This window comes from Lethenteron reissneri, chromosome 15 (genome assembly GCF_015708825.2).
Source record: "Lethenteron reissneri isolate LAM-NWPU_2019-01 chromosome 15, ASM1570882v1, whole genome shotgun sequence".
NCBI lineage: Eukaryota > Metazoa > Chordata > Hyperoartia > Petromyzontiformes > Petromyzontidae > Lethenteron > Lethenteron reissneri.
The window spans coordinates 6081085-6096506 of record NC_083793.1 but is presented as its reverse complement, the minus strand read 5'-3'; the positions used below and the strand labels follow the sequence as shown (position 1 = coordinate 6096506).

The following is a 15422-nucleotide window of genomic DNA, read 5'->3' as shown; positions in this document are numbered from 1 at the left end:
CCACCTTCGGGGGCAAATAGGCACCTGGATTAGGCAGCACAACAAGTAGATCGTTGGCTGTGACCGCGGCGTTGGAGTTAATTCCTGGCGTGCGGCCGCTTTCTCTGGCCGCCCAGGTTTTTGTCTCTCGCGTCCAAAATGCAATCTGCAAGACGCCATTCTTACAGCGAGAGAGGGGACGGAGGAGTCCCGAGACTCAATAAGCATTTTCTAGGTGAAGAAATCGATGTTCATACGTTTATCCCGCTACACTCGTAACATTACAGTACGCTTGTAAACATCCGAACTGGGGGGGGGCGGGGGGGAGGTGAGAAAGGAGCGATGACATGCAAGAAGAAGAACCGTAATATGATAATGTGCGCGGAGCCGACTTTGGGAATATGGCACGGAGGAACCCTGTAGACGCACCATATGCCATCGCCAAATGCTAAGACCCCCCCCCCCCCCCCCCCCCCACACGTGGCGGGCTTTATGGGCTCCGCAGCGGAAATGGCAGGAGACCTGAAAGAGTGTGCCGGCTGCGCGTGGCCATGGCGACGCCGGCTTGCGCTGTTTTCTTTCGTGCGCATGAATAATTGAGAGTTCCTAACGATCGGGTTGGGGGTGGGAAAGGCGGATGGTTGGGAGCGGGAGTGGGGGCGGTGGAGGGAGCTGGGGGGGGGGGGCGGCAGAGGGGTGTGGGTTGGCGGGGGGGGGTCGGGGGCAGCAGTTCTGCGGTGGGGGGGGGGGGCAGCACCTCCGACGGTCACTAATGCCGCGAGAGCGCCGGCCCCTTCGCCGTGTGCCGGACGGGGAGCCCTCGCCGTGGGATTGAAGGACGCGCGCTGGGACGCGTCCGCCCGGGTGACTGAACACCCTCCTCCTCTTCGTGGCGGGCATCGGTCCGAGGGGCCCGGGCCGTCTGCCGAGAAGATAAATAAGTTGAATTAATAAGCAGAAGGAAAAATCCCTCTGCTCAGCCAGCGCTGTCGGTTGAAAGGTGTGTAGAAATTAATTGGAAATAGCCTCCGCAGGAGGATTGATCAAAGTGCACACTGGCTTCCTTGGAGTGACGCTTTCAAGCCGCTGGCACTTTTGATTTGCTCTCCAAGGCTTTCGACAGCACGATCATTGTCAAATGTTTAACCGAAACGGGTACAGCAAGTGCCAAGTGCGCGACGACCGTTCTTAATTGTCTGACACTTTTAATGGGGGAGCGGTGGCTAAGTCTTCACCACACTCCCCACACCTCTTATTTGCACGGTTGGCTACGTACGGTGCGACAGAAGTTCAACGTACATACACGTACATACGCTGCACTACGAACGGGGCCGATCCAACTTCGATTTCCGGATTCCCAACCGGTCCTGGGCTCTTGCTTCACAACCCGCACTGTGCAGCGTGGTGAACCGTCATCACGTAACCCCCCATGACTGATGTTGTGCGAGGAGCCCTTTATCCAGCAGTTGATTGACAGGACAGATTTTTTTTTAAATCGAGTCTGCGATGTTGGGCGTTCTGGCCACGATGATTAAAGCAGTGGAGGAGGTGGGGGTCACACACGGTCTGAAGGGTTGCGCAACCCAAACGAGACATTATTACCGAGAATGTAACTTTGCTTTTGGCTGTCCGTATCGTACATGACCATGTGCGCTCGTCACTGTTGTTGGTGTGCGTCTCCGATAGCGTGTCGTTCGAGAGGTAGCGCAGAGCGCGGCACGAGAGCGTCTGCCGCCCGACACCTGTCGTCTCAACCACGCGGGCCGTTGACTTAAGGGCGACTGAAAGGCCGGCTGCGTTTTACATCGGTTCTCTCTGTATACTTTGCCAGCGAACTGTTACTGATACAAAGGCAAATATGTACATCGCGCTATTGTCAGCAGGTTCATATTAACACCCCCGGTTTCCCTGGCTGTGCAGGAGATGTATCGTGTTGTCATGGCACTTTTGCTGACCCGTGCCGTTCATTCGAAATTGCTATTTTTGCCAAGACTTGCTTATTTGAGTGAAAAAGATGCTTCTGGCAGAACACCCTTTTGCCCAGAGCCATTCGTAAACCCGATGACACGTCTTCCTCTCCCGCCCTCTCCCGCAGCTATACAAAGAACAAAAGAACGACTTTGATATTGAGGAAAATGAAGATAAGAAACTGGTGGAGAACGTGTCGGCCGAAATTGAGAAGCTGTTGACGAACAAAGTGATAGCACTAAAGGCAAGTACAGATGATTGGTCTTCTCTGCTGGGCTTGAGATCCGATGTGAACACCAACGGCATAGTTGTTGTGTATTGTTTATGAGAATACCCCAGATGTCTTTGAGGACACTTTGCTTTGTTGCTACTGCCCTTCTTGATGGGATGAAGCCCCTACGTGAAATGTGACAGCAATGCATTGACATTGTTTTTAAAGTACAATAGAGAGAGTTATTTGGGGACTGGTATTCCAGTGTTGGAAATGGTATCAGTAATAGATTGCAATAAAGAGAATTATATATTATGAGCACAATTAGAGAAGACTTCTTCTTTAAGCATGTGCTGTCGAGTTATTTTTTTATCTCAATTCAACAACGATTGCTTTAAAACGACGTCTACACCAGTTTTTAATTCTTAACATATTATTTTCATTAAAAAAATAGCATAATGTGCATTAGGGGGCAACAGTTAAGGCATACTATGGCATTAACAAGGTAATGATTCTTGAAATACCGTGCACTAGAAGCTAACAACAATTACGGTTTCAGCTGAACTAAACGGTGTCAAATTCAAGCTCGTTAAAAAGATTGATAATACGACATCTTAAAAACAACCGCTGCCACGCGATGCAAGAGCCGTGGCATTATAAATCCAAACAATATTAATTCCATTTAATGGTTGCATCTCGCCACTCGTATACTTAAAGTCTAAACGTAATCACCACTTGTAATATAACGCTGTATCTTTGTGCGCTGTGTGCCCTTTGCAGAAGCTAACGGAAACGGCAGAAACATTACAGAAAAATCACCAGTGGAATGATGACATCAAGGTGTGTTATTTGTTTAGTTCTTCTTTCAGGAACCATTAACATCCCACTGCTGGGCAAGAGACTTGCCCCCCCCAATGCCTTCCGCTCTGCACCATCGCTTGTCACCTCCATCCAGTGCGCTGCTCCACATCTTACCATCTCTTCCCGCCGCCATCTTATTTTCTGTCAACCTTTCTTTCGTCTTCCTTTCCATTTCTCTCCGTCCTGTTGTTAATTATCCCCATCTGATGTCCTGGGCGATTGTTCTCCTGCCAAATTCAATTGTTTAGGGTTTCCCCCCCCCCCCCACTGTGTAAATGACAATACAGGTTATGGTTAATACACAGACACACATGCACGGTCACAGGCCTTTTCCCGGGTTCAATCGCCCCATACTGGCTCTATGAATTAATCAACCCACCACGAGCCCCATTGTGCAGCGGACAGCATTTTGCAGATCTCCCAAAGAACAAACGCTCTCTCGTATTCATAATTGAAGACTATTGGGTAGAGGAGGGTCTTATGGATGCAATTTTGGTCACGTAATTTCGTGGCCTCACCAGCTAAAATCAACGATTAATCATCATATTGGCTGCAACGAGCTACTTGTTAAACCCCCTGCCATAGTGAACCGCAGAGGCAGTTGTATAATTTGGCCAAACTACCACAAGCCAAGGCTCGGTGTATCAACTTTGATCCCAATTTAACCGAACTGTACTGAACCTCCTCCTGTCGCCCCCCCAAGCCGACTCCGAGTTTAAAAGTAACTTTCAATATTTTATGAAATATTCGATTAATCGTTGAACGTGCAAATTGATCATGCGATTCACAAAAGATGAATGTGCGGCGCTCACTTGAATAAACGTCGACGTATGTTTGGCATCGCATGATTGTTAGCACGTGTGCCTGGAATATAAAGTCCCAACCGTCGTTCGGGCATTGATTGACGCCAAACCCATTCTGCAGTTGATGGCAGACTGGAATCAATCAGAATGCTTAGAAAGATTCCTCGGTAAGAATGTTAAGACCTTAAGGCCTTCAAAATGTCCCATTTGTATTGAGGCATTATGAGTATCTTTTCTAAATTTCCCTGACTTGATTAATTGTGACGTTGTAATTACTTGGTTAATCGGTGATTAATGCGTAGCAATTGACGCTTGATTAATACCGCGCGATTAAAAGTTTGGGTAGCCACACTTATTTTGTTAACCACACGAGTCGTGCCTGCTACCAGAATTTTGATTTTGGATTTCTGATTCGGCGAATGGAAAGGAATGGCACAGGGAGAGGTTGCAACTGGGAAAAAGATGCATGTTGGAACAGGCCCCCGAGGAATCGAGATTTATTTTCTGGCCCCGAAAGAAATCGAACTTACGGGGCGCGCACGACGGTGCGGTGACACCGGTGCAGTGTCGGGGATTCATGGCAACTGATGGTGGCAATAGTTATCCTTTCCCCGCACATCTGTTTTAGACGGCACAGCAAGGCACTGGCTGTGCGCAGGATATACCCACACACATCCCAGAGAATTCTCCTGTCAGTAGGAGTTGAAACAGGTTCTTTTTACTGCCTTGCTCTTTGCTGTATTATTTATATCAAGACTGATTCACCGAGACCCTTTTTGTTGTTTTCTTTTTTAGGAAGAAAATGTCACCTATTTTAATGCAAAACAACACATTAAGGTAAGCGACGGTTTAAGCATTTTCACGTATGTTACGGGTACGTTAATTACTCAACAGTGCAGTTTTTTTAGTTTGACAAATATCTTACAATATCATGGCACCGCATTTTTAAATGTCCAATTAAAAAATGTCTGTTCATCATAAAACGCACCGTGTCTACAAAGGATATTTTTGTTTCTTGTCAATGTCCTCACGTTTTGATAATGAATGGTCTACTTTCACTCGGAATAAGCCCGGTCTCGTCAGATCTTGGAATCCAAGTTGGCGCCGAGTCTGGTTCGTGCTCAAATGAGCGACTCGCACCAAGAGCAGTACCCAGGTGTTGTAAACAAGGGCCTGTGAAAGGTGGTCAGGATGCGGCAGCATGGCAAATTGGTGCAGTCCACAGATGATTGGCTAGACTGGATCCCTCCGTTTTTGAATTGTTTTAAATCTGTGTGAAGCTTCGAACTTTACACCTCTAGTTTTGTTGGGTTTTCTCCGGGCACTCCGGTTTCCTCCCACACTTGTATAAACACTCATCATTAATTGCCTGAAAACATTTTATGAATGTAATTGGCCAAACATCCCAATTTAACAAAGAGTATTGAGACTCGATGAGACTCTCTGTGGGTAATTACATATCATGTATATTAAAATATACTGATACATAAGCTCTTAGGATTATATGTAAGTACAAATAATGCAATCCTATTTCCTACGAGAATGCTATATTTAACTCTTATAAAATTAGTATTGCCATTACATTCTCACGAATTTGAAACTCATCCATGGCTAAAATGGATTTGAAAAATGTATTTAATTAATTGTTACAAAACATTGAAATACAGTGGCAAGAAGTCTTCAAAATGACTTCATGTTCAAGCATTGACATTTAATGCATGACCGTAGTTTACATATTACATTAAATTAATTAAACTGCAGTTTGAAATGAAACTACTTTATTGTGTTATTCTGCTGTTGTGTTCGCGTTTTAATTAAAATGGTTGGATTTTTCTCAGCTCGACGTTAAGCCCTATGTGCAGTTCCCCAAGGTTTGACGGATGTGCCAGTGGAAAGTTGTGTATCGGAACTAATCCTCTCTTTCCTTTTACCCGGATTCTGAACAGTTTGTCATCCGATCTGAAAATATAAAGGGGACCTTGATCATGAACTCTCGCAAATACTACCACGTCACCTCTCATATGTCATTGTTATTGCCATTGTTATTGTTGTTATTATTATTAGAGCCTCACTTATTGGTAGTCCACACGTTTATTAGAGTGAGGGTGAACAGCGGCGATGCCTTATGTTAATTTGCTCCCAGGAGTTTGTGAAATTTTGTATGAATAATTAAATGTGGACAAAGTTTTCCAATTTGAAATTTTCATTAAAGGCAGCACTTTGCAGCGTGCATCAGGGATAGATTGAGTTTTCAAAACCAAATTTTTTTGTAAAGCATAGGCTTGTTTGTTATCCTGAAATTAAGATGTTCCTGTATGTAAATTTCAGGCACATTTCAAATACAATAGTTGCATAGATTGGCATGCAAACATTGTCAGATTATTTATTCATGTATCTTTATCATAATTATTATGCTGATTTTTCATCTAATTTTTATGTAAATAAATTCATGTTTTACAGATATTGTAAGTGGTACTTCCAGATTTGGACTAGCGTTTTTTATACAGCGGTACACAGTGCGTACTGTGTTTGTAACTTGACTTAAAGCTTTCGTGACTGCAGGAATTCATATTCTTGGGTCTTTCGGTAAAGTCACGTAAATAGGTTCAAAGAAAATAATCTGTTATTTTTTATTCTTTTCTTTGAACCTATCTACGTGACTTTACCGAAAGACCCAAGAATATAATGTATTTGTAATTATCACACCAATTAATGATCTATTTACAATTCATATCATGAAGTATGTATATTTGATTTTCATTCTTTTGTTATAATTCAAAGAAAACGTCAATGATATGCCATGGAAAATTTAGTTTAAATATTTAAGAAAGCAAACTTTACGTAACTTGTATTAAATTGGAATGTTTTTTTGCTGGCGATATCCAAAAGTGACGGAATTTGCGGTGACAAAGTGGCTTTTTAAATAAGCAAAAAATAAGTTTTAAATGTCTTTGTAATGTTCAGTTAGGCCTATAATAAATAAGACAATAACTTTTATTTTTAACCCAGGTTTCTGTAGATCCACTCGACTATTACATTAAATATCCGCTATTTGTTACTGGGGTGCCCAGAAAGGGTAAAGGCGTAGCCCTGGCAATTGCTTGCCCACACCACGGCTGGCGGAAGGGGCCTTCTCTAGAGGGAGGCGGGCGAGCGCCTAGAGCTCCCGGTACCCAAGTTGAGTGTCAAAAAAGGCCACGGCTGGCCATTGCCCCTTGCATCGCCCGTTTGCCCATCGTCGGTGACATTGGGCGCCGATCCAAACTGCCCGCGGAGGTGCGTTTTGGCCGTTGGGATTTCCGTCCGCGCGAATGAAGCGCCGCCGCTGCTGGTTGGTTGCGAAAGGAGCCAAGCAGGCGATGGAGTGAATGAAACTGGCTCTGAGTCGTTGCCATCCGGAGCACAACTCCTCCATTTAGATTTTTTTTTTAAACGTCTATTGGCACTCGGCTCGACGGCATTAAAATCCCACCGACTTGGTGCGGGGTGACCGCGCACACGCCATCAATTTACACGTACGCCAGTTAGCTCTCGTCGATATTCAAATAATTCATTAATATGCACATTTTAGATGCCGTTGGTGTATATATATATATAAATTGGCCAGTGGCAAAAATGATGCACGTCTGTTGATCGGTGTCACTGTGCAAGCGCTGGACTGCTAATATCGGGGGACAGTGAGTGCCTCCCAAATATTGGGATCTCTTCCCGCGGGTCAGTCGAGAAAACTTAAGTGTACCGTAGCGCATCGGCAGCAGGCAGCCATGGGCAGTGGTGTCACTTCTCTTCAGACCGAGTGCCCCCCTTCTTTCAAGGGACCTCCAGACCACTCTTCCACTATGCATGGATGTGGGGGTACACAATTTCTCCCCCTCCCCCCTGCCATCATTAAGGGTAATGTAGCAGAAGATGGTGTATTGGCGTTATTTGGTATTGCGTACTTAATTTGTTTTTAATCACTGAGATTTCCAGTAATTGCGTGCATTTAGCCCACATACTCCGTAAAAATCGAATGTAAGCGAAACTGGATTCTGTATCTCCACATACAAATAAATACGTTTCAGTTGTCGACCTATTGACTTTCCAGTCCAATATTATTGGGCAGTATTTGTTTAAGCATGCGAACTCTGGACCTGTTTCGACCTTCTGGGACTCATCAGCAGCGCAGTCAGACTCGTTAAGGAAATGCTCCCAGATAAGCAGATGTTATCGGCAGCAGCATTAAGAGCTCCTGTGATGCTGCCGAAGATCACTTCCTTTTAAAAACATAAATGTCAGGTGCATTCGTGTTTAATGTTTAAAACCTATTAACATTATTCGGTCGATTTTTTGTTGTATCACATTAGTTACTCTATTAGCAGGTGATGTTGGTATTATTTTGAGTCCATGATCTTTCCTGGATCAAAAACAAACTTGTGGCATGATTTTTTTCGTGGAATATAAATTACCCATGGTTTTCCTTCCTTGTAGTGTTTTATTTATTCCTCCCAAAGTTTCTTTTTTTTTCCCTCTACAGAATGAAGTGAAACACTCACACGATTTTTATAACAATGCTAGAGGTGACGATTAACAAAGCAACCTTCCCCTTTAACGTGTGGTAATGGAACAAACAAACTAAAATACTCTTCCTCATTCCCTGCATTATTACATCTGCCTCGCCTGCTTTGACATTGCCCCTCTTGGAACATTTATTTGCTTCAGTTTGCCAGTAAGCAAACCGTGATGTGGTTATCCATAACCACAATCTGTTCTCAGAGCTCAGAAGGCCTTACTTTAAGCCTCATTCTTTTTTTCCGCTGCTTCATTTTGGCTTTTAAACCCACTCCAAGCCTTCATCTTTGCAGATCCATGCTCGTTCAACTCGAGATCTTAACTCCTGGTTCACAGCTCCCTTTTGCCACTGCTGGGCATGGCAAAGAAATCTTGGCTTGAACCTTCATCATCCGTATTTCTCCATCTGCTTCATCTTGGCTTTTAAACCCATTCAACCCATTCAACTCACAGATCTTGGCTCAATCAACTTCAAATTTAACTCTTGATGAACAGAGACCCCCTTGTGCCTGCTGGGCACAGCAAAAGGGGCCCACGCTGCGTTTCGTCCATAAAACACAGAACTCGCAAACAACACAGGCCCTTCCCGCCGTCTTTTAATGGGCATGGTTAAATAAGTGCCGTAGAATCTCCAGAGTAAATCCATGATTGACATGCAAGAGGCCCGCTGTAGATTTGCTTGCAGTTTGGAGTTTGTGCATTTTTTGTTTGTTGCACTCCGCCGCTAGCAGCGGTGTGTGGTTTACTTGCTCAGGCTGACCGTGCACTCGTGCGCGCTCCCCCCCATATCTCTGCGACGGGCAGATGACAAACGAAGGCGAGGACGAGGGGGAGGAGGAGGTGTTCCCGAACCAGATAGACGCCAAGTTCGAAACCGACCCGGCGTTCAAGCGTCCCGTCAATGACAGCTACACGGCCGTGCACATTCCCACGGACATCTACCGGGGCTGTGAGTTGCCGGTTCGCCAAAGTCTCTCAAGCTGCTGCCGCTCGCTCCAGCTGGGATGGAGGAGTTCGCTCCGCGCTCACGCTCTCGCCCCCTCCACCCACCCACCCCCCTCCACGGGGCATTTGTTTAATGCTTTACAACCAAGGTTGTTGAAAGGGTTTATGCACTAGCCCTGTCCCTAACAGCAGAGGGGGGCACTATAGACCTCGTAAAGATGATCCGAAATGAACAAGGCCACAACGTAAAGTTGTTATGTACTTGTTATGTACTTACGTTTATTATTACGATCTCCTACTGTAATTTGCATAATCTTTGTAACCTCTCCATACTCTGAAGAAAGGGCTATTGCTCAAATATTAGCCTGATTATATATAATATATTTTTTCTATTATAAAGCAGTGCAAGTCACGGAGACGGTGAGATTAATTTTAGTCTGTCCCCCAATGCCTGCCATTTCGAGTGCGTGGTCTAATCCCGTACATAGTCAAAGCTTCGTAACCGACCCTTCTATTTCAACTCGTTGAGTGACATTCTGCGCCCCTGTCTGGGTGCTCGGTAATCACGGTTGATCCACCGAGGACATGGAAGCTCATCCATTGCGCAGCTTTGCTCCGACCTTTATGAATTACTTCGACTGACATTTACTCTTACCGACTGGCCACCCAGTTCTGTTGGGTCTGCCGTGGCCTGTGAATAGCACGTAGGACAATTCAACAATTGAATATACAAGACATGTGCACCTTTAACAGCTCCCAATCAAGAATCCAATTTGGAGACCTCGGCCAGACATATATTGGAGAACAGGTTAATTATGTTTGGCTGGTGTGTGTGTGTGTGTGTTGGCGTGCGTGCGGGTGTAATTTATTCACTTGTGTGCACGAATATCGAATGTGTGTGTTCATTTATATTGCGTGGGGAGTGATGGTACCCTGACTGATGCGCTCATGTATGGTGCTGGTGATGCAGACTTCATTCCCAGCCATGCAATTTGTATCTCAGACTGAGTGGGAACTACGATGCTCGACATAATGATACGCGCGAGTCTCATTTGTAAAGGACCCAATTGTTAGCGCAAGTGCATTTTGACCTTTTGCTGTCAAATCAATGTCGCCCAATCAATGTCACGCTCAAGTTACAGAGATAATTCCTAAAAAAGGTAATGGGCTTCTCACAGGTATAAGTGTTTCTCGTGCGTATGTGGTGATGCAGTGTTTCACGCACTATGTATTTTGCATGTGCATATGTGTGTGGGAAGCAGCAGTACAGCGGTTAGCCCACTGCGCTATGAACCCGGCGACCAGAGTTGGATTCCCGATCACGGCCAACACCCCAGTGATGATTATCTGCACCAGTCCTGGGCCTTCCCTAGATCGAGCTGGCCTGAAATGAGTACCTGGTGCGATGTCTAAGCATCGCCACGAGGGAGACAAAGGTGGCCGGGCTTGCTGCTGCCCCCCCCCCACCCCTTCAGGCGCTGTGTCGGCCTTCTTAGGTGCTCGCTAACAGCACTTGGCTCAGTAGTCTTTTAAGGCTATACAGGGGTTCTTTGCTTTGTTGTTTATATATATGTGTGTGTCTGTGTTTGAAGCATGGAAGTGGTTAGTGCACTGCACCGTAATCCTCGTCACATGGTTTCCAATCCTGGCCACGGCTAACTCCCGCAGTTGAGAGGCGGATTGGTGCGGCGTTGAACACACTGCCATGTCCCGCGGTGCTCTTAATAAGTGCACGCTAACAGCACTTTCCTCGACGGTTTGCAAAGCGAGACAGGGGACCTCCGTATTGGTGCGTAGGTTCTCGCAATCGTCCTTCTGCAGCCCTCCGACGTGCTTTGGGGACGTGTACCGAGTGTCGATCGGCACGACGTCCGACGTTTCAGGACCTGAAGGAGCTCCCCGAAATTTGGAGCTCCTTTATTTCCTGAAGAATCGTCCGACCATGCGGACGTAAGCGTTCTGACGTTGCGCCGAGCAGGACTCGGTGCAACCAGAAGCGATAGATAGGGCCATCTTTTGGCCATCTTTTGGCCATCTTTTGGCCATCTTTTGGCCATCTTTTGGCCATCTTTTGGCCATCTTTTGGCCCTATCTTGGTACCTATTCGAGCGTTGCGTGTTTTGTCGTGCCGCATGCACAGACGCGCCTTTTAACCTCCTCTTGTCGCCCACAGCGACGATAATTCTGAACGAGCTGAACTGGACGGCGGGGCTGGATGAGGTGTTCATAAACAACAAGAAGGAGGACCCCACACTGATGTGGCAAGTGTTTGGCAGCGCCACGGGGCTCACGCGCTACTACCCAGGTAAACCGCGGCGCCTGCGACGCACGGACAGCCGCGCCTCTGTTTTGCAATTCCAATTTCCGTTCGTCGTCTTTGGCAGTCATCCATCCACTGCCATAGTGCGGCGGTGAGTGCACCGTAATCCTGCTCACGTGGGTTCCAATCCCGGCCATGGCTGACGCCCGCAGTTAATAGGGTGCTATCGAAACGAATCCTGGGCCCCCAGAGGTGAACTCCGCGTGAGACGAGTGCACGGTGCACCGAGTAAACGCCACTACTGGAGAGACGATGCCGCGATCCCTCCTGGCGACCGCGCGCGCGCGCCGGGCTCACTGCTCCATCTCCGTGGTGGTCGCGATCTCGGGTATCGCATTTGTGCACGGCTACTTTTCTTGATGGTCAAGAGGGTGTCTCTCTGGTTCATTTGTCACTGCGTCTCTCGGTTGTGATTCACCGCATGCATCCTCTCCGTGTTTCTTTGGGAACGTTTCAGCTTTTGTTCTGTGTTTCCAATCCGTATTCCGCGGCTGGTAATATTCACTCGTTGAAAACGTTCACCTTTAAGCACGCAGGCACATGGCTTATAATGATCAAATATTAATTTCCAAAAGCATCCCATCCAGCTCTTTGCTTGCTCACTTCTTTAGCTCATCAGCATAATCCTGGTACGCCTTCAATAATTACTTAACATCTACCTACATGGGGTTGTGTTGTCCATTAAACCTTGGGGACATTGTCTTCATGGGGGGGGGGGGGAATGATATCAATATGCATAGATATTGTTTGGAAAAACTAGACGGGAATATGCACAGGTCTTTAAGCCCAGGGGTTAAATCTGGGATGTGGAGTTGACAGCTCGGATGTCCAGGCATGTGGGACAGCAGAGGAGAAGGAGTGACCTCTCACTGAGTGAACGTTGATCGGGGCCTTGAACAGAGGTCCTTGGTTGCCAGAGCAGAGAACACACGAAGGGTGGGGGGGGGGGGGTGGCGTAGAGTGAGCTGAGAGGGAGGCCAGTGGGATAGAGCCCGTGGATGATCTCGAAGACTCCGAGCGTCATCTCGAACGTTGTCCAAGGTTGCACTGGGATTGGATTGTTACTCTCACTTGGTCGTGGGGAGGTGGGCGGGTGGGGGGGGGGGGACATCCTGTACTCATTCCCTCGCATGGGGCTGCTTGAAATGACAACAGCAGCTTCACGTAACCCCGGAAATGTTTAATTTCCGGCCGTGCATAATTTTGGCGGCGAGGGGTGGGTGGTGGGCGTGTCGTGCCCGTGTGGTGCGCGCGTCGGCCGATGACGTTCGAGCGCCGTCCAGTCACGACGAAGGCGCTGTCTGGAAAGCGCTGCTGGTGAGCCAGCCCACGTGCCACATGCGGTGCGTTTGCTGGGTGGAATTTGCCATCGGAGGATAAAGCCGAATCGACGGGACGTGTGCGGTTTGACACTGATGCTGCCACATTCGAGGCGTTGGGATGGGGTGGAGCATTTCCAAGCCTCTGTGTCCATTCCACTGCTTAACGAAGGCCTCCCTCCACGCCGCGCTGGCCATGAGGGTTATTTTTCACCGCACTTCACCGTCTGCGCGCATTGCTCGGTGTGGGTTGGAGAAGGCGGGGAGCGTAGACTGACGGGCGGGGGGCATAGAAGTGCAAGACAACAATGTCGTTTTGCCGCATCGCCCTTTGCTGCCCACGATGTAGACCCAGAGTGGAACTGTGGCACCTGTTTTATGCACGGTGGCCACCCATCCAAGCGTGTTTCAGGTTCAAAAAGACTGCTTGGCTTGCCAGATACGATGAGATCCGGTGCATTCCGAGTGTTTTGTTCGTAGGATTATAAATATTTGCCTCAGCTTGCAACTGCAATAACAGATTTTTTTTTTATTATATGGCATAAACCAATTGTTATATGGTTTCAATTATTTAGCTTCGTAATTGCTTATTTGAAGATTACACAAAACGGCTTTAGGGTATTGGCATTGCTCTCGATGTGCATTTCTACATCAAACAATGATATGGATTTCAGTCCACTCATTCATCCGCATCTCAAATTTTGACAACATAACACAACATTACAGTAAATATCTGCTCTGGATTTTTAACCAGTTTAAAATGTATGGAAAGTATTCTACATTTCCCCCTTTTCCTTACAAGACAAAATAAACCGCCACTTATTTCAAATTTTCTTGCTCTGGTTTCACACCTGATGATGATTGCTTGTGTTGCAATTGAAACGTCGTGAGAATTTTATTGTTTTATTTTTATATTTTATTATTTCCCTTCTACGTGACTTTACCAAAAGAAACAAGAATATGGATCCCTGCAGTCACGAAAACTTTAAATCGAAATATATACCTAAATGGGTCAATGTATTTTTTTCATGGAATACAAAAGCATCAGCTGCTGTGCCGATAATTGTCGAAATAGTGTGATACTTACGGTGGCATATTAACAGTTGTGCATGCTGATAATGAAGTGATATTTATGACTTGTCCTATTTAACTTGCACATGCTGATTTTCTTAATTCAGATTTCAAATTAAGATTAAGGCCCGATAAATAGGCCACAAGGCTGTGTGTCATAGGTGTCCTGCGACGGTACAGACGTCATTCAGGTCCACTCTTAGTCTCAATCGTGGCCACGTAGGTTGCGACAAAAACGCCGAGAGTCGGTACATGCTTTACGTGTTGCAGGAATAGGGAACGTCAGCTTGTAATCGTCAATCATTACGACTCCGTGTGGAGTGCATTTGCGTTCTCTACTTTAAAGGTTGACGTGTCGAACTTTTGTGGGTCCATGCTAGCATTGTCGTTTTGATATTAACATACGAAAACATGGTTTCCGATTTGCCACGCAACACAGACGTGTTATGTACGTAGGCTTTCACGACTAATCTTATGTATATCGTACAAAATGGTCGAACTTTGCTTGCTTTTCAACATCGCTCCGGTTTTGCCGATGCACAAAATCTATTGGCCTGTTTGCCCATGACGTGAGAACTCGATTGGATTGACTCTGTCGGGTGATGGAGGGTTCTCGTAAAATTATTGACATCATGCCTTTACGATGATCGAACCCAAAATAAACTACTTACGAATCGCACGTCGACATGTTTGGCAACAAAGACACACACATCCCCGTTACCTTTTTAACTGAGTAACAAGGGTAACGGTCATCAGACCGGACTTGCGAATCCAGACGTCGCCGATTCGTTTCCATCTCTTGACAGTTGAAACAACGGCGTAACGTCTCTTAGATCGGTGCATTCTTCACTGACATTCCACTGGAAACAATGTTTCACAGCTTCTTTTGATCTGGTAATCGATTTGCTAAATGTTTACCGGTTTTGTCGTTTTAACGACCCTAGTCCGTAGTACCGTGGTCGTGTTTATGGTTCCGAGTGCTGAGGGTGTTGTTCCTGCCATTGGGTCAAGCAATAAATCCTCATGAGAGAGGACACAATGAAGCCGAATGTTGCATAATACCACTCCGTGAGCTAATAAATAATGCATTCTTTACTTTTTCATATAACAGGCAATATGGAGAGGGGAGTAAAAAATCTATACCGAAATGTAATGTAGATCGACGAACGGGCACAGTTTGTGGGAAAAGAAAACGTTTTACATTGAATGTTTGAATGTACCTTTTTACAAATGGTGCAGTCATCACCACATTCCTAGGGTTTTTTTATGCAGCGATTTTTACATGAATGCTTATGCGCACTATGTCACGAAACATTGTATAATGCATGTGTGTGTCTATGTCCAATGGAGTGGGGAAGCTGTGGCGCAGTGATTAGCGGCACGGCGCTACGAAC

The 15422-nt window shown here is 46.2% G+C and overlaps 1 protein-coding gene across 1 annotated transcript in view; it reads left to right on the top strand.

Moving 5' to 3' along the window:
* Nucleotides 1-15422, top strand: part of LOC133342630 (voltage-dependent calcium channel subunit alpha-2/delta-2-like) — a 111169-nt gene that overhangs the window by 40180 nt on the left and 55567 nt on the right. Inside the window, exons 3-8 of the mRNA XM_061551906.1 lie at nt 2075-2191; nt 2939-2998; nt 4618-4659; nt 5661-5693; nt 9178-9322; nt 11492-11623. Coding sequence (XP_061407890.1) covers nt 2075-2191; nt 2939-2998; nt 4618-4659; nt 5661-5693; nt 9178-9322; nt 11492-11623 — 529 coding nt within the window. The remainder of the gene's footprint in view (nt 1-2074; nt 2192-2938; nt 2999-4617; nt 4660-5660; nt 5694-9177; nt 9323-11491; nt 11624-15422) is intronic.